Source organism: Anser brachyrhynchus (genome assembly GCF_964034855.1).
Source record: "Anser brachyrhynchus genome assembly, chromosome: 2".
Taxonomy (NCBI): domain Eukaryota; kingdom Metazoa; phylum Chordata; class Aves; order Anseriformes; family Anatidae; genus Anser; species Anser brachyrhynchus.
In genome coordinates this window covers 86920298-86947772 of record NC_137695.1, presented here as the reverse complement: position 1 = coordinate 86947772, position 27475 = coordinate 86920298, and the positions used below count along the sequence as shown (strand labels likewise).

General features: G+C 41.4%; 1 protein-coding gene across 4 annotated transcripts in view; it reads left to right on the top strand.

The window, feature by feature from the left end:
- The window catches only part of TENT4A (terminal nucleotidyltransferase 4A), a 65809-nt gene that overhangs the window by 2422 nt on the left and 35912 nt on the right, over positions 1-27475 (top strand). For all 4 annotated transcript variants that reach the window (XM_080578945.1, XM_080578947.1, XM_080578944.1 and 1 more), the window contains exons 2-8: positions 384-3156; positions 16581-16704; positions 18188-18234; positions 19123-19243; positions 20985-21092; positions 21900-22028; positions 23090-23303. In XM_080578945.1, the coding sequence (XP_080435071.1) occupies positions 2276-3156; positions 16581-16704; positions 18188-18234; positions 19123-19243; positions 20985-21092; positions 21900-22028; positions 23090-23303 (1624 nt within the window). In that variant the 5' untranslated portion in view covers positions 384-2275. The remainder of the gene's footprint in view (positions 1-383; positions 3157-16580; positions 16705-18187; positions 18235-19122; positions 19244-20984; positions 21093-21899; positions 22029-23089; positions 23304-27475) is intronic.

Sequence of the window (27475 nt, the reverse complement as noted above, 5' to 3'; positions counted from 1 at the left end):
TTACATTTGTTTCCAAAATCATGTCCCAGTGTCCCCAAATGGGAAAAGAATGCGATATCTCTCCCTTTTTTGACCAGAAGGAACACAAAAAGCAAGACATTAATTTATTCCTACAGCCTTAATAACAGGTTACTGTATTTATCTGAGAGCTTTGTCTGTTATATGCGAGATTTTGTTATGGATGCAAGATAACTTTAAACGACTGAATCAAAAATTCAGATTTCTTAATGGAGAGTCTAGAAACAGAGAAAAGTAAGAGCTGATGAGTAGGTAGAAGATGATAATTTTCCTTGTCCTTGTGACACAAGAAGCAATTGGCTGCTGTTGTTTCATACTACAGACTTACAAAAGAAAGCATGTAAATGTCTCCTCCTTCTCTGCAGAGATATTTCACTGACCTGTTGCAAGCTTCAAAGAATCATCATGAGATACATCAGTGGACTAGCGTGTTAATAAACCACTGCTTACAGATTTACCAGAGGAGACTTCTTTCTTCTTCATATTCTTAAGATGTGGAGCAGGTTATAAACTTTGGGTAGATTGTGCCCCAAACTTCTACCCCATGCCCACTATTACACATGGCATTTGCTGGCATAGAAAGAACTGACAAAACACCATTATACAACCAGAAATTCTGAACAGAGGAACACAGTTAAAACCAGTGAGAAGCAAACCCTTCTGAGAAGATGGTAGGTACTTCAGGGAACAGCCTGGTCCTTCCAAAACAGTACGGGGACTGGTGAGAGTCCCTGGAATAATGTGTTTCTCCTCAGTCAAAAGCTGCTTTTGAGTTATTGCTTCTTCAAGCCAGTGGTCTCTACCAGCTTTGCCTCAAAATGAAGGTGGAGATAATTTTAGCAAGGTGGGAAATCAGGTGCTGTGTTTTAAGGATATCGGCAGGGCAGGGAAGAAAATAAAGATAAAAATATAAAATAAAATAAAATAAAATAAAATAAAATAAAATAAAATAAAATAAAATAAAATAAAATAAAAATAAATCATGAAACGGCAGAGCTTGGAATTGCCTCCATGATCCGTGCTTCTTTTGTTGTTGTTTTGTTGTTGTTTGTTTTTAATACTGAACAATATTTCTTCATTAAGATTTTTAACACAGCAGCTTGAAGTTGTGATCTTTACTTACTGTGTGACAAGTCAGTACATGGCTAAAAGGGTTCAGGTCTGGGCTTTGGGGCCTCCTGGTTCTTCATGGTATTTCGGAGTGATCTACAAAGCAACCACAGGCTGAGGTGTGGGGAGATGTCGCTGATCCCCAGGTCCTCTTACTAAATCTGGGCCATCTGGGGGACAAGGATGCGAGGTATTCGGGGATATGGGGATAAAAGAGGAGAGGGTGTAATTTTGTGGTTTACTTCTCATGGCACACATACTAGCACAGAGGTGACAGCCCTGTCTGCGTGTCTCCAAGTTAAATTAAACACAAAGTTATCCCAAATCCTTTGGGGAGATGAACTGCAAAACCAAGGGCTCGAGCAGCTGAAGAACTGTGTCCCGGGTTGGATAACCAAGTCGGAAGGGCACTCAGGTTTCACTGGGCAGAAACTGTGGTGAAGGTGCTTTGTGCGAGACAAGACCAACGTTTCTCTCATGTGGTTGGGCTTTGGTTAGTTTACTGTGTACTTTTATGTGCGGTGTGTCTGTTATTCCTGAAGGCAGGTCTGCTTCTACAGAAAAAGAAACGAACGGCCTGCTGTTTGACTTCAAACAATAAAAAATAAAATAAAAAGGAGGCTCCGTGTAGTTCCTCTTTCCCTGAAGTTTAAGGGAACGGAGCTGCCTGAAGCACTGTACGCTACATACGCCCCCCACAGCACTGCGCCCCCCGCGCGGAGCAGCGCCGCTCTGCGCAGGCGCGGCAGGCTCGGGATCACCCCCCCTCCCCTCCCGATCTTTTCCGAACCCTTCCGAAGCCCCTTCCCGGCCGCGCATGCGCGCCGCGCCCGTCGGGAGGGGGCTAAGCCATCGCAACGTCCTTTCCGCGCCCCCCTCCCCGTCGGGGCCGGCAGCGCGCACGCGCGGTTGCCGGGGCGGCGGGGCCAAGGGGAAGGGAAGGGGGGTGCCGGTTTAAACGGGGCGGCGCATGCGCGGCGCGGCGCCTGGCTCTGCCTCGGGGGCCGCCACATTGGCTCGGCGAGGGGAGCGCTGCGGGCAGCGCCGGGCCGGCCGTCCCCGTCCCCTTCCCCTGCCCGTCCCCGTGCCCATGCCCCGGCTGCCGGCAGCGGGCGCGGCCCGGCGCTGAGCTGCGGGCGGAGCGTGGATGGATCCCCGCGTGGCCTGGATCCAGCCCGAGCAGAAAGGCCCCGCGAATGCGCTCTGGATGCAGATCTGGGAGACCTCGCAGGGCGTGGGGGGCCGCGGCGGCGGCGGCGCCGGCTTCCCGCACTACCTCTGCCTCAACTCCCCGGCGCTGGACCCGGCCGCCGCCGCTAACGCCGCCACCGCCGCCTCGTCCCCTCCGCCCCGCGGCCACGGCTGCGCCCGGCTCGGGGCGCCCGGCCCCGGCTGCTGCTCCTCGTCCTCGCCGCCTTCGCCCTCGCCGTCGCCGCCGGCCCTGCTGGCCGGGCTGCTGCCCGCCGCCGCCCCCCCCGCGCCCCCCCCCGCCGCCGGCCCCGCCAACGGTGGCGGCGGGGAGGGAGGGCGGCGGCTGCAGAAGTCGCCGTCGGTGTCGTCGTCGTCGTCGTCGTGCTCGTCGGTGGAGTCCGGCACCGAGAGCCCCGGCTTCTCCTCCTCGGGCTCCTGCGGCGGAGGCGGCGGCTCCTCCTCTTCCTCCTGCGGCCCCCGGGCGGCCGTGGCTCCTCCCGGGCTGCTGGGCAGCGGGGCCGGGCCCGGGGAGTTTTTTAACTTCCACGAGAACGACAAAGCGAACAGTGTGAACGGGCACCACCCGCCTCCCCCCCCGCACCTCGCCCGCGGGCCCCACCACCCGCCGCCGGCCTCCCCCCAGCAGCACCAGTACCACCCGGGCCGGAGGAAACGGGAGAATAAAGCCAGCACCTATGGCATGAATTACCTGCTCTCCGGCAGCCGGGGCGTCGCCGCCAACACCTCCCCGCACCTGCAGCGGCAGCCGCCTCAGCCGGCGCTGCAGAGCCCCGGCACGCCCTGGAAGACGAGGAAGTACAGCCCGGGCGTGCAGGGGTGAGCAGCCCTTCGGGGAGGGGGGGCGGCGGCGGCACGGCCTCCTCTGGGGCCGGTTTTGTGGCACCGGGGGGGGACACGAAACGGGCTCCTTGCTTAAATCGCCTCTGGGTGGCCCCTGGCTGGAGCGGTGATGCTGGGAGCGCAGGCACGGCGGGTTAGGCCTTGCCTTGGGGCAAGTTCAGAAGTGAAGGTGCCAGGCGGCTGTTGAGTGCCTCCCGCAAAAATTCAAGCGTGGATGGGCAGGGGAAGCTTTTCAGAGCTCTTAGGGGTTGATTCAGCTTAAAAGGGAGAAGGGGAAGGCAGCAGTCAGTTCACAGGACCTCGAAGGAAGCCTCTGCAGCAATTTTTAAAAGCCTCTGCTCAGGCTGGAACAGATTGGCAGCTTGGGAAAAGTGTTAAGGGCATCCATTGTAAGGGAAGTGCCCAGCTCTGGATGAAATAAATGCAAAATTCAGCGTGGTCTTGTAACATTTTTGAAGGAAGCGTGTGCTGCCTCTAAAGTAGACCCAGCCAGCCAGCGTCTAAACTGAAATCTTCCTTTCCTGAAGAGTGAGAACACTTTATAAAAAGGTTATCCTCTTCCATGACCATCACTTTCCCATATAAATGGACAGTTGGGGGGTTTATTCAGTCTGCTGTGGAAGTATTTAGGAGGCACTGGAGGTTGAAGAAGGCACCTCTGGGGCGCTCCGCGAGACTTGTCTTTCAGCTGTCAGATTTCACTCAGTCAAGGGATAACATTGCTTTCTAATTTTAAGGTTATCTTATTCACAGAAAAAGTGCTAGCTGCACTGATGGACTGTAGAAGATTTCTGATGTCATTTCAAAAATATTTTCTTGGAACTACTAAAATCCAAAGCTCTTGGATGCAAGTGGGAGTAAAGGCTCTGCATATCTGTGGAAGGAAATAGATAACAGGGTGCACTTCCAGAGCTGGAGAAGTTGAGCGATTTGACCGAAGAACAGAGTCTTTCTTTTCTCTTTTGTGCGGTACGGTCAGGCATTGGGTGCGCTGAAGTTATTCAGAAGTATTAAAACATGTTTTTAGAGTTCTGTTTTTGCAAACTGTAGCCTCTCCTCGTGGAGGTCAAGATTTGACTACTCTTTTTATTCCCAAAGTGACGCTGTAAATGAAAATTGCTGGCAGGAAGCTCAGATGCGTGTTTAAAATTCTAATAGCATCTCAAAAACAGTCTGAGTTTCTTTGCTTTATTCCCACAGATACGCAGTAGAGCGCTTGCTTGACATCTTAATCAGTGTAAGACAAGTCAGTGCCACTGAGGCAGGGCTACAGGCAGACAGATGGCAGAGTTGCCTGAGGTCGTCAAGCAGGGCAGTGGTGAAGCTGGGAGTCAAATCTGGACGCTGCAAGTTCTGTTCTCTGGCTACTAGGCGGCATCACCTTTGCTACCCGCATACCCTTCTTGTCTTTTGTCTTCTGCCTTTTTTTTTTCCTGCTGGGTTTCCCTTAATAAAAGTTATGCCAGTTTTCTAGTATAAGTTTGTAGAGAATCCACGTACAATAAAGTTGTTTAGCCAAGCTTCATTTGCACTATTTAGTTGCATAATACAGGTTGCACTTCTGCTGAGGAGTTGATGCCAAGTTGTTGGCTAAGAAGCTTTTTAAAGTAGAAGCTGTTTCCTGATCTTCCGTCCAGAATCTGTGCTATTGCACTGGGACCTGATGCTAGGACAGGGTCACTAGGGCAGATAACTACAGTGTGTGATCCTGTGGTTCTAGATTGTCTCACTATAAATTTGTCAAATCATTACGCTTCACAAAGCTGTTTGGATGTCATAGGTGTTCACAGAGTAACAAGGAACTAGTCCTGGAGGACAGCAAGGAAACTGAGATGACAGGCTTATCTAAGAAACAGTTCCTGCCTTAAACTTTCAGTTCTGTTACTGAGGGTGAATCTTGGACTCTTGGAATCTTGAGGGTGTGTTCTGGAGCAGTTTTCTGGTGTTGAAATTTTTTTCATGAAGTACTCATGATAGAAATAATACAAACATATTTTCACTGATGGAGTGGCTTTAGGTGTCTATTTTCTGCAGTAATTCCTGGCTGCTGGTGGGTTTAATTTCACTTTTCGAAAGCCAGGCAGGTGGAGTGTATGTTCAAATATAGTTTGGCTGTTCAAATAATAATGCTCTGAGAAGATTGGTGTGGGAACAGATCTTTACAGCAGTTGCTTCTGGATCATTTTTCCTTATTTGTTGCCCAGCATTACTTGCAGATGCTTCAGAGCTGGGCTGACAACACTTCTGTGACTGTGGTGGTCTGTTGGCAGAGTACGTTCAGCGTGTCCAACTGGTGTGTGCAACTGTCTAGGCAAAAAGGCATCCCTGCAATCTTCAGTTGCAGGCTGCTTTGGGCATAGGTAGGAGGAAGAAGGACTTGATCATAGGTGCTGTTACACTGCTTATAGGCATGAATGTTACCTGGTAATATTGTAGATCATAGCTTGCTGTGTATATTGTTCTTCACAGAAAGTCATTTAAGTGTTGTAGAAAAAAATAAGCAGTTGCTCGTGGTGTTCTGTAGTCTCTTTTGGTAAGAGGCAGGGAATGGGTGGGTCCTGCTTGCACTCTTCCAGGATATGCAGTAGGGCTTCTGGTGAGATACCCGTGTGCTTTGAAGCAGTGTTGTGCTTTCTCCAGTTTCTCCTTCAGAGCTGGAGGTGGTTTGTCGCAGTTCATGGCATCGCCTTTTTTTTCAAAGGGATCATATTCCGAGGCTCAGTGATGGTAAGCGTAGTGACTTCCGGCAATGCTGCATGCTGTAAAGGCTCTGCTTTGCTGTATTTTATGTACAGTATTCCTTTTTCTCTAGAGGACTCGTATCTATTGCTTTCACCACCTTGTGACAGTAGCATGCCAATGGTTGTGCTGTAAAGGAAACAGTCTCTCTCGTGAAACAAAAGTGTGAGATTAGCAGTGCTTGATTAGATTTCATCCTAAAGCTGTGCTTTAGCGTGCCCTAGGTTGACCTGTATATCTCTTCCCAGATGTTTGGAAGATGGTGAGAAGAATGAACTTTATTTGTTGCACTGCTTCAGTGGAGTGATTACTTTAGCACCAGTGTAAATTCCTGAGTGCCTGGGTTTAGATTAGGAGCGCAGCAGAGAAGGGAGGATGAAATGATTGATTTCAGATGTAAGCAGATAAGTGTCCTGTTACGTGACTAGGTTAGCTCAAACTTTTGTGACTGTTCAGAACAGCGAGCGAGTCCTTGCTAGTTTGAAGTACCTCTTAAGTGGCTTTAAATTAGACCTACAGTCTTAGTCGGCTTTCTTTGTACATCCAATTAATAGCTTCTGTTTCTATAAAGTATGTATTTAAAACATATTTGAATAATCTTAGCATTCAGAGAGCTTCAAAGTGCTGAAAGTTTATTTCAGAATGTGAAACTAAGCTATCGTGAACTTCTTAAGGACTCTGCTGCTAAGTTTGCATTGCTGGTGTAAACAGGAATATGGCAATTTCTCTTAAGATGTAGCTAATGGCTTATGAGTAGTATAAAATCATAGCTGATTTAATTCTTTTTAATATGAAACGAAGCAGGTGAATAAAGAATTGACATATTTAACTGTATAAGCCTGTTCTGCTTAAAACTCAGTTCAAAATACTCAGATTAATTGTAGACGTTGAATGAGATTAGTGCTGAAATACCTGGCATGTCTTCTTGGTACGCTGCAGTGCTGTGCAGAAACAACAGGCCTGGCTTGTTGAGGGCCAGCGTGGGTACCAGAAGCCCGATGATGCGTTGAAATGGTGCTCTGCCTGCGTTAATAGCCGTGCATAGCAGCTGGCAGCTCGCAAAACTGCATCCACTTCACCCCCATACCAGTTGTCTTTGTCTCGTTAGAGAGAGGCACAACTGTTCTGTCGGAGCACACGAGCGCAGGCACCTCCACGTGTGATCTGCCTGAAGGAGGATGCAGGCTGGCAGAGGCTGGTGGCAGAAGCGGTTCTTATGAGCAGAGTAAGGCCGTGATGATGCTTCCCCAGACCACTTGTTTCCCTGTTCAGCAGCTGAAGGATACCGTCTGCCAAAAGTGATGTCCTGAAATTCATGTCTGTAGCTACTGGGATGTGGTGTTCTTATTGTATATTAAGCCTATATTAGGTTTTGTTGTTCTTCACCTCTGCGGAAGCATTTCTGATTTTCTTGCTTATTTTGCTTTTATGATCTGTTGCCGAACTTGACCAAGAGAAATCCAGCTGGATTTTGTGCTGTGCAGATCGACTATTGAAAATGCTTTTTTCAGGACGTAGCAGGGCTCCAATTCTGTGTTTGTCAATTCTTGCCTTTTACTTTGCTGCTGTTAGAGCTGGACGCTGCAAGTTAATGTGTAGGGATGCCATATGGACAGCCTCTTTTGCAAATGTATGTTCTCTTGTATTTTGGCTGAGCTAACGAAATGTAAACTTTGGAAACTGAAGCTTTTGCTGTCTGCACTGGCGCATCCAGCATTTGTAAGGGCCTTATGGGTTTCCCAGACGTGGTATTCTCACTTTTCCTTATACTTAAGAGTGCTGTCTTGTATATTGTGCCTTCTAATAAGGAATCAATGCGGTGGCCTGTTAAACGCTCCCGTTAAAGCTCTGGTGTCGGTTACCCACGGCTGTAGGTGGGCACCTGCAGTGAAGGTCTCCATAGAAGAGGCAGGCAGTGCTGGCGATGTACAATAGATTCTGGTTCCACCTGGCTTCAGGAGCAGGGCAGAATGAGGCAGTATGTACTGTAATATGCATGGGAAGGGCAGAGTAGCTGCCTGTTAGTCCTAAATGTGTGGAGAGGGACTTGGGAAAGCACCAGGAAGTGGAATTACTGTTTCCAGGCCTGGAGGATGGTACGCAGCAGAGTTCAAGGGTAGCTGCTGGATGGATTGTCAAAGCGCGCAGGTCTCTTTTTGTAGACAACTAAGCTAAGTCAGTGAAACTCAAAAAGCTTTCCTTGCAGAGTGGATGCCTAGCGTCGTTAGACTGCTGCTTTCGGTAATGGAATGAGAAGCAAATTATGGCAGCAGTAGACTTGAGGCAGAACGTAGTGGAGATAAAGATCAGAAGGGATGCTCTACAGTGGTGTAACGGGAGGTGAGTTTGCTTAAGAGATGCTTGTGTTTGTGTAAAGGAAAGTAAGACATGCTTGGAGCTGTTTAATCTTGGTGTCAGCCTCATGGTGATTTTCACAGTTACTAGGTTTTTGGCAGTCAAGGTAACCAGCATTAAGGGTATAAACAGCTGTACTAGGTGAGAGCATTGGAGGTCAATGCCAAATGCTGGGAGAAGAACCTATCAACATGGGCCTGTGGGGATATTTTCTGGAGAAAGCCCTTATTTCAGTGATCTGTGGCTCTTGGACCGATAGGGCTACAGACAGTGCATCATGCTTATTGTGGATTTAATGTATGAATTTGTACCTGCTCAAAATGAATCGAGCTTCTGGGATGAACAGTGTCCCGTGGCATGGTGTTCCTCAGATAAGTTATGCATTGTGTAAAGAACCGTTATTTTTTGTCCCGAGTCTATCACTAGAGTTGTAATTGCTGCCAGCCATGACTGTATTATCCAGGCAATGTGTGCCTTTTGTATCTGGCTTGATAAAACTTTTCTTTCACTCTATTTAATCGCTTCTGCTGAAGTTGTTCCCTGCCTCTAAATGTTTATCGTCTCTGCATGCTTGACGGTTCTGCTCTATCTCTGGAACTTGGACAAACCAGGCCTGCGTGCAATAGTGTCACTGTATTCCTGCATCCTGGGGCTTCCTACCTTGTTCTCTGTTTTCCAGCACTGGACTTGCCTGTTCTTTTTGGTTACTGGGTATTAAACAGACTTCTGCAGAGTTCTTCTGGATCTTGATTCTCAGTATTGACAGTCAGTGCAGAGCCCCTCGTTGTATCCTTGTAGAGACAGGCTAAGTATAAAGCACAACAAAGATGATTATGAGAAGACTCTTATCTCAAATTCTGCCTGGTAATTATTCATTGTGCAGTCTTTTAATGTCCACCTGCAGTTCTTCAGCTGGCTTGTTCCTGATAACCTTGCTGCCTCAGATTTTTCTGCTTTACTATTTGTCCATTTTCCAGATCGCTCAGAGGATGTTGAATAGTACAGGACTCTTTGGGACTTCGCTTGTGACCTTCCTTCAATAGAAAAACTAAGTTTCAGCAGCTTGTTTTCCATTTAAAAACAGTTCTTTCTCTACTAGAAGGTCTTCACTTCCATTTTGTGTCAGCTTACTTCCTTCGTAAGTTTTTGTAAGGATGTGGATTTATCAGATGCTGGAAAGTAGATAATAGGATTTCCTTTGTGGTTCACTGATTTTGGCGAGTAATTCCCCATGGTTTTCTTTAAGAGACACTGCTTCCATATGAGAAAGCTGTGCTTACATCTGGACATAGCCGTAACTGTTCATAGGTTGCACTGATTTTATCTTTGACTAGTTGGACTATAGTGAATGTCAAAACTAATTGTTTTAATTTAAAAAAAAGATTGTTTCTTAATGTTCCTGTGATACAAATGCAGAACTGAAAGTTGCTTTTGGTGAATGCCAAATTGCCAGGAATAGATTTTGCTGTGAAGTATTTCCATCTAAGACGTCAATTTGGGGCAAGCTTGCTGTAAAGTAGGGATTAGGGAAACCTCTCTGAGGGAGAGAAAAAAAGTTAGCTTGTCTTGCATTGTGATCATTTAACCTTCTCTGTTCTGATCAATTAATTCACTTGAAGCATTTTTTTTTGGCTCGTGAGCTAATTTATCCTTTCCTAAGCTTAGGTTTGTATCTTGTTATGTTTTTCCTCACGATCCTTTTTAATATCCTTAATCTTCCAAATACTCTTTTCCTGCTTTGCACATGACTTTGGGTTTTTGAAGACATCTTCTGATGTAATCCTATGACAAGGTAGCGGAAGATCTTTTTTCCCTAAAATCTGATTAGTGATGCATACTTTTGCTGAGCAACTGGTATGATATCTTCGATATTCTCTTAAACACACCGTCTTTTGGTTAAAATTCTTAAATTAAGAAGCTTCCTCTTTTATGTAGTGAACTGCAGCAATACTTAAACCCCCAAATCCTTTTGTTGCCCTGCAGAGAGACTCGATGTGTAGGGTTTGCTGCTGTTGCTGTTCAGATTGATGCTTTTTGGGTTCAGCTGTGTGCTTGGTACTCAAGACTAAGTTATCGTGTCTCTGAAAAGTTGCAGTGGCTACTGTGATGCGATGCATAGCTGCTGCATGGGCATAGTTTCTATCACTGATGTTTCTGTCGTTGCAACCTTTCTGACTTGTCTGGGATGTTAATCGCTTGCTATCTTTGGGCATTTGGAAAAGAATAGTATTAAGACAGGAATTTCAGTGTTTAGCGGTTCTATTTATTGGCATAGTGAGCTTGCTGATCCAGTTCCAAGGTTTAACATATGGTATGCTCCTTCATTGATGCAACAAAATAATAATGTGATGTTTTCTTGGTGTTGTGGCAAAGACGAGCAGCCTGTCAGGAGCCATGTACAGCTGTTCAGAAGCTTGCATAGCAGATCTGTTTTGTCATGTATCAGCTTGGAGATAATACTAATATATCAGTTTCTTTTCTGGATTTTAGTATAATGCAGATTTTTCAAGGTCATTAAGAAGCTAATTGGTTGGGTTTTATTAGATTGATAGACTTTGAAAAGCAGATTAGTTTTGATTGGTTTTCTCTTCCAAAATACAAACAAATTCTCTTAAGTCTGGAAACTTGCAGCATAAACTGGTCCATTTGCGGTGGAAAGGGAATTTAGTTTCATGTGTGCTCCTAAGGTGTAAAATTCAGTTGACCACAAACTTGGTCTGAAATTAGGACTGGATCTGACTTGGGGCAAAGAAAGTTTACAGGGGAAATGAGATCACTTGTGGAAAAGGTACAATAGATCTTAAAAGACTACCCTCTGTGTTTTGTGGATGAGAACAGAAGTTCTTTTCTTCCGTTCTCCCTGAATTTCTGTTAGGCTGAGATTTTACCTCTGCTGTCCAGAGTTTGCTGCCTTCCATGCAATTACAGTGATAAAAGTAATCGCTGTCTGAATTACAGTGTAATGTGAGACTGGTTTGCAGCAATATCATATATGAACGCAGCGCTGCGTTTTCATAGCTCTTTCTGATCTGCAAGCCTTAGAGTGCTGCATAGGGCACAGTGTGCTGTTACCTGAGCACTAACGGCACAGAGAAGTGCAGGTGCCTGGTGGGTATCGAGTCGGGTAGGGGGAGAAGAGCTGGGAGCTAATGGCCTCTTCTGGGTTATAGTTCCTGTTTTGTTACTTCTGTAGATGTCTTCATTTTAAATTATATTGGTAAAAGTCTACATCTCGGAATATACTATTGCTTCGATTGTGCATGTTCATTTGTTATATTAAACTGTTCCTCAGTTCGACTGTAATACTGGTGTTAGCTATTGAATGCATTTAGTTGTAGCTTAGAGATTTCACTTATATTTCCTTGATAATACAATTGTGCTTTGCAGTAGTTGTAGGTGAAGGTAAAATATTTCAACGGACTTGAGAAATGCACACAGTGACTGCTGGGGCTTTACCATTTAAGCTTGAGACAGCCAAGTCTTCAGACACGTTTCAGAGTTCATACTTCACTGAAAACTTAGCTTGTTGTTTGTAACCTTTATTTCAACAAAGCTCTTGAAATACTGCCTTTCCTGCTCTGTGCTGGTATTAAACATATGTTGTAACTGAGGTGTCCATTCGTTTACAGGGATACTTGGCTGATGTGTTCTTAATTAGAAAAATATTCATGTAGTAATGAATATATTTTAAAAAATAATACCAGTTCCATGTAAATGATGCAGTCATGTTTCTGCCCAAGAATAAATTTGTGCGCTTAATAGCGCAGACACGATGTTGAAGACAAACAGTATGCTTACTGGAGGGAACAAACGCTCTGTTGCTTTTCATTCACTTTCCAGTTTGCTGATGCAGTTTCAGAATTTCATGTCAATACACTGAAGGCAGCCCTTGAGGTAACAAATGAGCTAAGTATAAAATAGTACTTGTAGACACAGTAAGTAATGAGTAAAGTAAATGATTTCCTCTCTTAGAAACCTGCCTTAAAGAAAAACATGGTGAAAGACTAAGCACATACCTCCTTGGTCTTATTTTAACCTGAAGCCCAGAAGTGTATCTCTGCTTTTCCTAAAACAGTAAAAGGGATATTTTTTGGTAAACAAAGGTGTTTGTGTTGCATAGTTCAGCCTGTAAGCAGCAGATGTTTACTGTGTTTAGCAGTAATGGCATCAGTGAATGGTTGGTTCCTCCAGGGTGTTAAAATTAGCAAGATTAATAGTGTTTTAAGTGCAAATAGCCCTTCTTCTGCATCCCTGCATTCTAATCTCTTCCACCCTCCATTAGCAGTATAGTTACATTTCGCCAACAAATCTAATTTCCAATATTTTAATAGAGTGAAACTGCCTTTTTAAAAAGTCAATTAAAATGCCCAGCTTTAAGAAAGCAGTATAGCAGGAGTCTTAAACCAAGAAAGTAGATATGTAGTGGGATGCTCTTATAGCATAAGTTGTTTAAGAAGCTTGTGCTATATGTTAAAGGAAGCTCTATTTTTTTTTAAAAGTCTTATTTTCGCTTGCTAGTACCTCCTGTGCTGCAGATTGAGGTTGTTCTTAATGATGAAGATCCTGTTGCAGTCCTGACCAAGAAGGTGACAAGTACTTCTGAAGATCAGAGAGAGGGTACATGGGCAAAATACTTAACTGGCAACTATCCATATATTAGCTGGGTGAATGTCATGTTGTAGCCTGTTTTTAGACACCAAATCATTCCTGCAGCTAATATAGAAGTTACTCTGGGATTAGTCCTGAGCAGCATACAGCATCTGGCTGCGTATATCAGAGTTACTTTTTATGTGACTAGCATTCCAGTAATCTCATCTGAGCAAAGAGGCTTAGAAAATATCAACAGTAATAATACTCAGTTTTAAAAACAAAACAAAACAAAAACTTATTTTGAGAAGCTTCTTTAGAAAGAAGCCAGGAGGTTAAAATACTTGAAAATGCTGCATTAAGATCAAGTGCTGTCTTGGGCTGACTCTGACGATAGCATTGATTCTTACCAAAGAGTTTTGATGATGTTTTCTGAGAAATAGAAACTGTTGAAATAAGGAGAGTAGAAGGGGGAGTAAACAAAATGAGTCTGTTAAATCAGTTCTCAAATCTTCTGTCTTGTGAAGTGCATTACAAACTGGAAGCCTTATGCATCAAAAGCAAGGAACTTGCCGGAGTGGCCAGGGCTCATACCAGGATCAGAGATGTGAAAGGGCACCAAGGGGAAGTGAGATCGTGCACTAAAACCTGAATGATCTAATTGCATTGCTATTTTTTATTTTTATTTTTTGCCAGAGGAGGACTTGAAGTTCTCATCTGCACTTTCTTTGACTTTGACTGTTGAGGAATTGTCATGTTGAATTTCAATAAGGAATGTTTAAATCTGTAGGACAGTGACTTGTATACAGCCACGTCTGATGGCATGTGCTGAGGAATTCAAGAGGAACTTCACCATGAAACCGCAGCACGTAGTTTCAACTTGCAAACAGCTTTGATTATCTAACTCCTGTGGTGTTGTCCTGTGCAAACTGAAGCGTTACGTGCTTTCTTGGCAGGGCAAGAGTGGAAATGTGGAGCTGACTTGTTAAAAAGTAGATCAGGGAAGGAAATGTTGAGTTGTTCATAATATGCTTAAAGATTGCTACGCTTCCTGGTCTGAGCAGAGGCTCGCTGGGGCACTGCAGTGGGGGAGTGCATGTGTGCTTGCTCTGCCTTCTCTTCTTTCCTAACACTGAATGGCAACTGCAAACACAGCTTTTTGCAGGAATGCCTGGATGTCCAGGAGTGGTTGAACCTGGCTGATATCCTAACGGATTCATTGCTAACCCTTATTAACGTGGTCATTGGGATAACATAGATCTGTAGGATATTTTTTTCTTTTGGAGGAATGTTTGAGGTTCTTTTCTGAAGGCTTTTTTAAAAGTCATGGGCTTGCTGTGCTTATGGGTTTACCAACTGCTTAGAAGTAACAAAGAGAATAAATTATTTATATTGTAATAAAGGAAAGGTACCAGTGGAATTATTCAAGACATAGTTGCACAATATATTCATAAATACCTGGAGGGAAGAAGTGAATGGGAAAAGGACGGAACACCAAGAGAAACAGAAAGCCAGAGCTGATTGCAGGCAGTTGTAATGGGAGTTCATTATTCAGTAGGTTACAAAGCTGTAGATAAAATTAAATGCTAGTAAACATGGAGACAAAAATCTGAAGAAAACTCAGGCTGCACATGCCAAGTGGGTGGGCAATCGGTGGCAATTGTTCAGAAAACATCTCAATGCTCCTTCAAAATGCTTTCTTTTAAAGAGTACTGTATGCTCGGCTCCTCAAATAGCAATTAGTAGCAGTAGGAATGAACAATAAAAAATAAATAACAGGTGTGTCATGCGCTAAGTGGTGTAATTACATATTGACTGTGTGCCTTTCTGGTCACCTGCCAAAAGCGTGGTGCAACTGAAAACAAGCTGAAGAAAGTCAGCACTGATGAAACTTTGGACCTGCTCCTGTGTCAGGGGAGAGGAGCAGATGAGGGTGGTTAGCTTGAGGGGGAAATAAACTGGTGAAAAAGAGACGGGTGAATGTAAATGCAGAGTCTGCAAAACAATGTTTGGAGATGAGCTGCCAGAAATTATTTTTTTTCCTAGAAAAAGAGCATCAAGTAGACTCATTCACGGGAAGGAGTTTAAAATAAAACACTTCTTTACTCTGATGCATATTTAAGTTGTCATAGAATGTAATGAATGACAAAAGCATAAATAGAGTAAAAAGATGTGGAAAAATTAGTGGAAGAAAAGTCTTTTGAGCTAATACACATGTTTGGTATCCGCCCCAAAAGTATGTCAGAATTACTGTAGACTTGGAAGAATTGCTGCAAGGGAGTTGGATAACTGCTTTGTCTTCTCTTGCTTTCACCCTGTATCTGCCTACTGCTGATTTTTATGAACAGGACAATGGGAAGTCTTTAGTTGGGTTTCGTTGCTGTTTCATGTATTCATCAATTTCCTTTTTTTTAACCTTGGAGAGGGGGAAAAAATTCGTGCTTTCTAGAAACTTTCTAGAAACAAACAAAATAAGATAGGGGCATGTTGGTTTGTACCTCCTATCTTGCTCTGAAGTTGTGAAGTCAAGTACCTCCATCAACAAATTGAAAAGTTTGGTCTGCCTGCAGTGTAGTTAAGTGTTCAACTGTGGATCAACAGCTTAAGATAAAAGGAAAGGCACATGGTAATTCTAAATATATACTCTCTAAAAGTAGTGTCTTTATGTTTTGCTGCTGAAATCTTTGTGTATAGAAAGGAATCTTGACACTTAAGAAGTGGGCAGTGCCTTCTGAATATGATCTGTTGAAGGATATCTGATAGGGAAGGAATTCTCTAGTAAAATCTGTTGCAAAACAGTCTCAGGAAAATATAAAAGTAGTTTAGAGTTCTATTAGACTTAAACAATTTTTGTTTTGGAAGGCTAAGTTTATTGAGTATATATCAACACCAAAAAGATCTTTGCTAAAATATCACAGCAGCAGCTATTGTCCTGTTTCAAGAAATCATATTTTTTGCCTGGCATGGCTTGGTGCTTTTCCATTGTAAACAAGCATTTATGTTCACCTGAAAACTTAAATTCATCTTCATTCATGTTTGTCAGTGAGTACCCTGTAGTATCAGGAAAATGGGAAACGGAGGCACTTAACAGGTACAGAAAGATGCTGTGTGAGAACTCCTCACCTAGTGCTGGTATTAATGTATTTTACACTGGAGAAAATGTTACACTCCTTACTTTGAGTAGTTCAGTTGAAAGGTCATTTCCTGTATGAATAGATGGCTTGTAAAGGACTTGAATTGTTAAGGAAATCCCTATTTGTGCAAGTGTATGTTTTTGCATCAAGGAATAGTCATATGGCCCTCTTATAGCCCTCTGCAAAAACTCAATGTCAGTGGCCTGTAACTTCCCTTTTGAGCATGTAGGAAGGTTAGCAAATGTCTACCAGTGTTTGTGTCCTGTTATTTGACATCTTTAGGCAGTTAGGTAATGTGGTGAGAGCTGATGTGTAGGCATTGCTGAGATTACTGTGAGGTGCTGCCGTGGAAATTAAGTATGAATACATCTTGAGGCCCTTGCCTCTCTGCCGATCCTAGACCTCAAGCTGTCTGGCTTTACCTCCCAAAATCTAACTTCTGTGGTGCTCACCTCTCTCTTGAAAGTACTGTTGGATTTGGTTAAATGATATTAAACAAAACCTATGGCCTTATTTAGGGTGTGTGTGACATTATTGTAATAGTTAAATCATCAAAAAAATAATTGAAGGTTCTTTCTCTTTTAGACTACACGAAGAAATAATTGATTTCTATGACTTCATGTCCCCTCGTCCAGAAGAAGCAGCTATGAGAAGAGAAGTGGTGAAAAGAATAGAAACGGTCATCAAAGATCTTTGGCCTACAGCTGATGTGAGTGTAACTCAAGTACTGATTTGCTTCTCCAGTAGATTGTAGAGCTCAATTCATGAAGTTATCTTTTGTTTTTAAGAAGTGAACAGGTAAGTTTTAAGGTGATTGACTTGAATAAATATCACAGCTTTTCAGAATTTTATTTTAAAAAGTGGAGGAAACGTAAAACCTAGATATCAGGCTAGTGAAGGCTACTTATATACATATATACACATATATACTATATACATATATATACATATATACTTATATATACACTAGTATATATATTTTTTAATTTCTTAAAGTAAAAGCTTATTGAATATCAAAATAAGCCTGACGATGTATCCACTTCTACAGTGGATCCTGACTATGTGGATATTTGTAAATACAAATATTTCATAAAAGAACAGTTTCAAAACTAAACTTCCTTTTTTGTATACTTCACAAATCTGACATTTTTTGAATTACTTCAGTTCAGCTTTAGTGGGAAGATTGGACTTTTACTTTCTGAGGTATCTTTTAGCCAAAATTGTTTTGTTTTCAAACTGTTTATTATATAAAGAACAAACTTCCTCCAAACAAAAAAACATCCAAAAGGAACTTACTGCGAACCATATCTCTATTACCCTGCTCATATCTCATTACCCTTCTGATTGCAGATAGCAGAGTAGTTATTAACAAGCATAACAAAATTTCAGACCGTTGTGGTTTCATAGCATTTAATGACCAAAATTGAAGGTTATGGGCACGGTGTTGAGCTAAATACGCTGTAAAGCCTATCTTCATCTTCACCTACAATTTTTCTTAGCAATAAGATTTTTCTAGACCGTGGGAACGGTAATAGTCACTGAAATGGCCCAGCCTTTTTATGGGTCGCTTCAAAGTAAACTTGCAAATTGTGCTGTAAATGAGAGAGAAGAAAATCTCAATTTTCTAGGGTGGAAGTATAGTGAAAGTATCTGATCTGGACTATGAATGTCTCTTCAGGATAATCTCTCTGCGTGTGCCTCTCTCCCCCAAACATCTACTACAATTTCAGTCATCCTTACAGTAAAATCTGGAGTACTTAACGTCTCTTATGAATTGAAAATTTAGTTGCACTTGTTAAACATAAGAATTGGGGAAAAAAAAAAATACTTTCCTTTAAACAAACAAAATTAGTAAAGTTGCCCTATGAGGAAAGAGGGCAGAGGAAGGAAATTTATAACAGCTTATACTTCCATAGAACGAAATAAATAGGTAAAAGGACTTTTCAAAAGTTTATGCTGTCTGGCTTTCAGGCTTGGTAGTCATTTCACGTTGTAAAAATACAATTTCCCGTGAAGTTGAATCTATAAGAGAAAGTATATTTGTACAAGCTTAACAGTATACAGCAAAGTCTGTATACTGACATGTAAGCCCTATAACTTTTTTCACCAGGCTGTATCCTTAACAGGTCCAGAAAATCTTAACAAATCTTAAAAGTGAGCATTCATAACAAGTGATTTCATTTTTTTTTCAGGTCCAGATATTTGGCAGCTTTAGTACAGGGCTTTATCTTCCAACTAGGTAAGTAATAATTTACTTTTAGATAAAGCTTGTCTTTTAGTTTAATGGTAAAACTCAAAGGGGAATTTAGACTGTAACTTGTAAACCTATCAAACTTCCAGCAAAGTTCTTGCTTAGTGTCCCGTGTGACCAAGGGAAGAGCTTTCGACTTAGATTTGATAAATATTTGGTATATCAGTGCCAGCACTACATACTTGTCAATGCTTTGGTGAAGCACTGTTTCTTCCTTTGGGCTATGCTTTCAAGATAAAGTAAACTGGCAAGTTTACTACTTACTATGAAAATGCTGTGTTTTGTTAAATAAATCTGAGTGTCGCAGTTACTGTGCAAAATTGGTGGGGTCATCACAGCAGGGTTTTCTCAACTCTTTGGAGTGTAAAGTGTCTTAATTAAGTGTTTTATGTCACTTAAAATTCAACAGATATTCTGATGGTTACAAAGTCAGTGGGAAATCTGTTTAGCTGTGTCTTAAAGACTATCATCTTTACCTTTTCAATAAGCACTGGGAAATCAATTCCTGTGGAAAAAAATTACTGATTTAAAAAGAGCAAAACTTATTTGGACTATTAACAAACGTACCAACATGGATAGGTGGGGGACAGGATTGGGCTGTGGAAGTCAGAATGGGGGAGCAAGGAAAAAAAAAAAGGAAGGAGTCATCCAAAGAACTCATCAGAGGACTGAAAGTAAGGAACTAGAGTACTGAATTTGGGTCCTAGAGCACACTAGCCTGTCTCTAACATTGCTAAAGCAAGCATCGTAGAAACCTAGATCGTTAAAAGTTGCAAAACGTTTATTCTGGACTTGTTACATGTAGGATGGCAGTTTTGTTTGCGGACTACCACGTCTTAGACATAATGGATTTCATGCTGTGTTCTTTTTGTCTAGTGATATTGATTTAGTTGTTTTTGGGAAATGGGAACGCCCCCCTTTACAGCTGCTGGAGCAAGCACTAAGAAAACACAACGTGGCTGAGCCATATTCCATTAAAGTACTTGATAAAGCTACGGTAAGTAACAATCATTGGAACACTGAACAGAAAAGTTTTTAGACTACTTAATATAATACTACATGATAAATAGTGTTCTTTAATTTAAGTAATTCATGAAGAAATTGATGTCTTAAGCACAATGATGTTATCTTGTTTTGCTCTATCTGGGCAAGATTTTAGTAAAGATTTTAGTAGAATGTGTATGTTTTTAGCAGTAGCATAGAGAAGCTTTGACACAGAACGTTAACAGAATCACAGAATCGTCTAGGTTGGAAGAGACCTCCAAGATGACCGAGTCCAACCTCTGACCTAACACTAACAAGTCCTCCACTAAACCATATCACTAAGCTCTACATCTAAACGTCTCTTAAAGACCTCCAGGGATGGTGACTCAACCACTTCCCTGGGCAGCCCGTTCCAATGCCTAACAACCCTTTCAGTAAAGAAGTTCTTCCTAATATCCAACCTAAACCTCCCCTGGCGCAACTTTAGCCCATTCCCCCTCGTCCTGTCACCAGGCACGTGTAACTGTACACTGTATTTGCTGGAAGGCCATTTTTATGCTCATTGCCAATAAAGAATGAATTCCTATTGTCAAGAAAAGTTTGTATTTGCAAAATACAAGACAGTTTAACTATATTGTGTTTTTCCACTGAATTTTAAGAGGACTTGTGTTTAGCCAGGGACTGGTAGCTAGAGTTGTGTTGTTTATTATTTCTTGCATCTGTCTTGTGAACACAATTGATCAAACATTGAATGTGCTGAAAACTTAATGTAAGAATTTTGCTTTACCAAACCAGTGTTTTCTCCAGGAGACTAAGCAGAATATTGCAGACTTCTATTAGTAGGCAGTCACCTTCTGTGTTTTCTGAAAATAGTGACTTTTAGGACCGGAAGATTCCTACAGCTTCTGCTGAAATAGCAATACATAGCAGGAGCTCTGGTAATCTTTGGATTGCCTGAGAGTGGGATTTCCAGTATTAGTACCAGGTAGCAAAGGAGAAAGGCAGTATGCTTACTAATTTTACCAGCCTCTTATTTTATTCCCTTTGCTGTTAGTATAAAATGATGCTGTAATTCTGCCTTTTTTTTTTGCTTTCCATTTCAGATGAAAAATACATGCAAGAAGCTCAATTCAGAATAAATGTATAAGCTGAAGTTTAGGTTATGATTGTGAGATAACATGCTTATAATATCATTTTGTTGGATACTGTCTTCAAGGTGGTGGTGTGAGACTGAACTGCATATTCTGTAGTTCTGTAATGATTTATTGCTGCCAGGAGAGGAAGTACTGCTATTCCTGCTTTGCTTTTATCCATTCTGGTTTTCATTTGACTCTGCAGTGAACCAGTTCAGCTTGATAAAACCAACAGGCAGCTCTTTATTTTTTCTGCTAGGCTAAGTCTTCTGTCAGTTTAGCTAGCTGAATGGTGCACTGCTGGGTCAGATGAATGCAGTTCTTACAACACTGATATTGCAGCTATGGAGGCAGATGTCTAACAGCTGTGGGAATGTACATGAGTGATCGTAAGTTAATGTGATCGTACACACCAATATTTCAATCACCTCACTAAAAATCTAAAAATTGTTCACTTGTCAGCCAAGTTAGGATTGTTATCCTTTCTCAAAAACACGTTTTCTTGTCTCCCTTGTCATTCATTTGGACTGATAGTACACATCTGTGTTAAGTAAGTAGCTGGAGAGGAGCACTGGTGTTGTGTTTTTGGGGACTCATAAAACCCTGTTTTAACCTTTTCAGGTACCAATAATAAAACTTACTGACCAGGAGACAGAAGTGAAAGTTGACATCAGTTTTAATGTAGAAACTGGTGTGAAGGCAGCTCGATTTATCAAGGAATACATGAAGGTATCAACAATACAATGAATGTTATACTACTTACCAAGGATACGCTAGATGCTTAGCTAACCTTTTTTGGTATGGCTTAAGACTTTTGAAAACTTACTGTTGAAGACTATTTTCATTAATACTAATTAAACATGAATGTCTTAATTTATTTTCTGCTGGTATCTGTTCAGTGTTGCCTTACTTGGTAGAAAGATATTAAGATTTTTTTAAAAAGCTTGAGCTTTGTGAACTAGAAACTGTAAACACTGAAGCTGAATGTGGTTACATAGTTTTCTAACAGTTGAGTGGTAGGTGTTTTGTTCATAAACCTATATATTGAAAGGTTTTGTGCAATTGTATTTAGATCTGGAGATAGGTACTAAACTGTTTCTAGAGCAAGGTTGTCCAAGTTTTACTTACCTTGAATTTTAATAGTGCTTGCTTGTGAATGCTGCCTTGTTAAGCAATGTCTAAAAACAATTCTGCGCCTAAGTACTTAAACCTAAGTTTACTTTTATGCTCTGCAGTAAAAGCACTGTTTAGATGAAAAGCACTGACTGAATGACACTTGCATTCAATGAAGATATAAAAGTCTTCATGTTGGGGAGGAGATGAGGGAATTAAATTTGTATAGGCTACTCGATCAAGTATGAGTTTCTCTATTTGTCTCAGTTTCTAGAATAAAAAATTGCATGTTTTGTTTCTTCCTTAGGAAACATAGCATGCTTCTGAACAACATTTTTGTATTAGATTAATCTTATGTTGAGATTTAGTATTTTGGTTTGGAATTTTGACGTTATCTTTGATAAGAATTATTTTGCTTTGCAGAAATACTCTTTGCTGCCTTATTTGATTTTAGTATTAAAACAGTTCCTACTTCAGAGGGACTTGAATGAAGTTTTTACTGGTGGAATTAGCTCTTACAGCCTAATTTTAATGGCTATTAGTTTCCTGCAGGTAAGTCTGTTTCTTATTTGCTTAAGTTCTTTAAAATATTTTTGTTCCTGTCACTAGGCCCTGTTATGGAAGATGCTGTTTCTTTACAATCCCATACCAATGCACAGCTTCATTTTGCTGTGATTCTAGGTGTTTGATCATTGACAGCTCCTATAGATTACCTCTCAAACCTAAGATCTATTCACTGTGTGAACTGAGACAGGAGCAGGAGACTTGTCAACAGCATAGAGGTGGTGCATTGCTTTCTATAACAGGTCCTGTCATGAGGGTTACGGTGCTTTCCTATGTCTATTCCAGTTCTGACCCTGAATGATTTTACTGGTGCTAAATCTGGTAGGAAACAGTTTGTCTGTTACTTCCTAGACTACTGGTACTGAGTGTGGATAGTAGCTGATTTCGGTGCTTGTTAAAATTAAGAAAGTAAATGGTCATTTTCTAATTATGTTCATAGGTTAAGTTTTAAATGCTTAAAATGGGCAAGTATTTTAGGTAATTACTCACGAGATCATTAATGAGCTGTTACTACTTCCAATAAACTTTTGTCACAGTAAGCTTTGTGGGAGTATGAAGTACAATGTTAATGTCTCAACACCTCTGATAATGGAAAAACCTGTGTATCACCGCTGCTAGTAATTAAATGAAATAAGACTATAGATTATATATAAATATATAACATGAAGAGATTGAGAAAAGAACTGCAGTTCAGTTGGGGTAGATAGTTCTTGTGCTTCTGAAAACATTAAGCCTGGTGGATTTTTCTTTAAAAAAAAATATCAGCTATTACTAAGCCTTAATGTGGCATGTAGTGCTCTATTGCTTCTGGCTTAGAAACAAGAATTTACTAATCCATAAAAAGTTGGGAGGTAAGAAAGAATTTTTTGGCTCCTATATGCTGCTGAAGTGCTGCCCCCTTTTGGTTACATGAAAGTAGTGGAAGTACATGACTTAACTCAGATTTGGGTAAAGAGATTATACTCGGCTGTTTAAATGAGAGCTTGTTGTTGTACTGTTATGGTCAAACAAGCATTTATTTTTAATAATTAGCAACTGTTCTGTCACAGCTGCATCCAAGAATCGATGCCAGAAGAGCTGATGAAAACCTTGGAATGCTTCTGATAGAATTCTTTGAACTCTACGGAAGGAATTTTAACTACTTGAAAACTGGTATTAGAATAAAAAATGGAGGTGCCTATATTGCCAAAGAAGAAATCATGAAAGTCATGACTAATGGATACAGACCATCCATGCTATGTATTGAAGATCCTCTCCTGCCTGGTAAGACTGCACTTCTTGCTGTGTTCTGGAGCTCTGGCTCAACTCATGCTCTCTAACTTATTTTAGAGTTCCTAAAGTCTGTTAAACGTGTTGAATCTGCATGGAGAAAAAACTTCCTGCAGGTGAGGTACAGCTGTGGAGGTGAGCCAAGGGATATGGAACTGAATTTTGTAAAGATCTTTAGCCTGAGTAAGCTGGATTGCACACAAACAGTGCAGATAAATAATGCATTGGAGATTCAGAAATGTGTTGAGCTTATAATAAGGTTCTCTAACAGTGCTGAGGGGTAGTGAAGGAGAGAGGTCCAGGAAATCCTGGAAGGGGGAGTTGTTGGAAGGGACAATTCTTCATTCTTTGTTATGAAAGAATGAGAAAGGAAGGTGTAGCTTTTCCTGCTGCAATCTGTGGTGCTATGCTACAGATGTATTGTACCACATGGAAATGAAATGCACTAGATGAAGTACCTACCCTGCAGGGCAGTACACTACAGACTGCATAGAAACACGGGCACATGGCCATAAATGTGTAGCAAGGGAATGGCTGGAATATTATGTTGGTGTGGAGAGTCTGGCTTGCATAACTGGCTTCTGCATTGCACAGGGACTTCCAGAGAACGTCACATTTGGTTGCATGTACATTTGAAAGTAATTTAAAATACTTTTTTCCCCGAAGTCTTGTTTTTGGTTCAGGAATGTTCAGAGTAATGAAGATTAATTTTGGTTAAGTTCCTGAAAATTGCCAGCTAGTAGTGCTCAGTTTGGATTCTGTTGAGACTGTCCTAAGTGGCTGGAATTCTAGAACAGCTTTTTAATAAAATCAAGTTCTGGTTAATTTGGACTTCAGCTTTAATATTTTTGGAATGTAATTGGCACTCAAACTCCATACTGTCACATTTTGTGGGTAGGCTGCTTATGTATAGCACTTCTAAAGCAAATACCATGGATCAGGAGCTGAAGTTTGGCTCCTTCCTAAATACTCGTGTACCGAATGTTCATGCTTCCCTAGAACAGGCTGTGTGCTAAGATACTTGTTTGTCTAGCTACATCTGATACGTATGTAGCTTTGAGTTTGTGTCCATCATGACTCTTGCACTTGGCCAGGCATAAGTGTGATTTTTGGAGAACATCTATCATGTTGAGTTTTCATGCAATAGCTGTGCGCTTGCCTAAAAATCAGTTTTGATGGCAGCATGACTGCATTTTTTTTAGAACCAAAAATCTTACCTGGACTTCCAGTTCTGTTCTGACTTTCCAGCTGAAGACTAAAGGAAGAGAACTGATTTGTAAGGAAGATCTATAGTTACATGCTCTTAAAGAGCTGGTAAGAACTAAGTTTTAAGTGAGATTCTGTAGGCTGAGATAATGTAGCTTTTCTAGGAGAAAGTGTTTTGGCAAGGCAAATCAAAGTGGACGACTTGAAATTAATGATTCCTTTGGGACACAGTAGTCAGATATTTTTTGGTAGCTACCATAGAGTTGCAGAACTTGCCTGATGGAACTAGGAGGAAAACTTTAGAGAACGTGTAGGGTGGCACTTTGAATTGGATCTCTTGAATACAGCCCCCTTAGATCTAGGTGCAATTACATGTTCTTAGAGTGCCTCAAAGTACCTATTGAGTGTAAGATAATGTAGATAAGATCTAGATTTTAGTTTAGTCTTGCTACTGCTTGTTTCAGTACAAAATACTTTCCCAATGGTTCAGGTCCTTGCCCAGTTGACAGGTCATCACCTCTGCTTGGTTAGTTTGTGCTCAGATCTGCTCAGTGTCTAGCTCTATGATGTTCACTGTTGGCACTGAAAAGGAGATGGGAACAAATATCTTGGGAAAGGGAGAACAGCTGTTCCTTGATCTAGGTTAACATAAGGTGCTGTAGAGTTTTCCCCAAAATCTGTTTATATACTTCATGCACTAGTTCTTAATCTTTTTGGGGGGGTCCTTTTGCAGCTTGATCATAGCTTTCTGTAAAGTTCTGGTTAAGCTTTGCAAGAAGACCTTGCAAGGTGACTTCTTAATCCAGAAGTCAGACACAAAAATACAGGGATGCAAAAAACCCTTTAAATTCCTTTAGATTATCCAAGCAGTTTAAAAGGCCATCTTATGGGTGTAGGCACAAGTTGTGCAGTAGGATGCTGAAAGGTAGTATAGCATTAGGGGGCGACAGGATTAAGTTCAGTGAGATTAATTCATTTAAGTCTGTGGAATAGTTTTTCCTGCTTAGGACATTCCGTTCTAGATCTGGAAGGAACAGACATCAGTTTTGGTTGTAGTGGGTTTAACTCAGATAAGATTCTCCTGGGTGCTACAGGGTTTCCTTTGAGAGCCTCAAGACTTCATTGGGCACTAGAGGGTTATAATTTCTTTGATTTGAGATCAAAGAAACACCAAGAAAGACATTGAGAGTCTATACTTGAAGTGGGAAGTCTGTGGAAACTTGGATTTGAGATGTCAGTATTATCAATCCTGTGATGCAATTTAGTGATAGTTTCTATCTGATCTTCTTAAATACCTTAAGGCTCTTCATCTTGAGTTACTAGTGTCCTAGGGCAGGGTAATGAAATGAAAATCTCTCCCTCTTCTCCAAGGAAATGAGTTTGTGTAAACATCTTTTAACTGCCACTGCTGCAGTTACTGGAAACAGTCATCCTTTGTGTAAGAAGTAAAAGCATCCTTTTAGGAGATGCCTGTGCATCAGAGGGCTGATGCCTGTGCAATCATCCTTTTAGAAGATGCAGCCTGCAAAGTCAGGCACTCAGGAAGTCTGCTCATGGGAACGTGTTGGAGCAGAGTAGGTGCTACCATCCTAGGAGAGGTTTGTATGTGTGGAATTGATCCACCCATATCCTGTCCTGGAATACAGGACTCTGGTTGTAGCTCAAATCTTTCATCTGTGGTTTTAAAACAATTTTCCAATTTATTCAGTAAGTTATTAGAGAAGCTTATTAGTTTCTTTTATCTGAGGGGAATGTCAAGGTTCTTCAGTCACATTTTTGATGCTCGTGACAGAAGTGATTTTGATCTTGGTTCAGAATGGCAGCAGCAAGCATAGCTGTCATAGTCTGACTATGAGCTTCATCTCTGCTGCTCTCTTCATGAGAAGGGTGGTGAATTTACCAGTGCCTAAGGTAAAGTTCTAAATGTTAATTTTTATATGGTTTTCTTGAAGGGACTGTTTACAGGACTAATTATGCTTCATGTTGCTTTCTTCTGCATTTTGGTAGGCCATAAATGCAGGAAGCTTTGAGATGGCAACAACTATTGGGATTCTTTTCTAGCCTTAGTGATTGCCCAAAGACATTCATCACAGCTTTTCAGTATCTGTTATTTGTCATTAGAACCTGTGAATATATATGTGTGTATAAAATGCATACATTTATAAAAAATATGCAAATACATTGAGGCTAGCAGCTGAAACAATCTCTTCATGAATGTTGCAAGAAGGTGTTTAGTAGGTAAGAGCTTAACACAAACAAATTTGCTTCAGTCCTAGCTCATGGTCTTACTTTTGACTTTCCAGGCTGTGTCCTTAAAACTGTTTCAGGTAATGGAAGGCTACTTGATAGTGATTAATACTGATAGCTACTGATGGAAGTCTCAGACATGCTCCTTCAGAGATGAAGCTGTACTTCACACGAAAGAATAAGGATTGAGTTATATGTGGAATTATACACCATTGTTATCCACTGATGTTTGTATCAGAGTTGAAGGCTGGCTTCTTAAGAGTGAAAGCATTTGAGTATGTGCTTTAATTGTTCGGTCTAGATTGTGTTGAAAGGCTGCCTAGGTATGTAAAGGCGATGTGTTAGGCAGAACAATCTCACAGAAGAAAGCCTATTCCCTAAAGAATCCTTTTTTAAAATTTATTTTATTTTTTAGAATTCAGAACTGCTAAATGCATGATCTTCTGGCTTCTCTAATATGTTGCTCTCTGGATTGAGTAGGGTCACCTTCTATGCAGGCTTGACTGGTACTGTTCATAGTAGCTTGCCTAGCTTTGGCTTCCATATCTGCTGTTCAGCTGCAGTGCAAGTCAGAAGACCTGCAGACTATAACTGAATAAAACTGCTTATTCAGACTTTTTAATGAACTAATTACAGGTGGAGAATGAGGCAATCCAAGAACCTGTGCATGCTTTGGCATGAGCTATCCTGCCTTTTCTCACATCTGCTTCAAT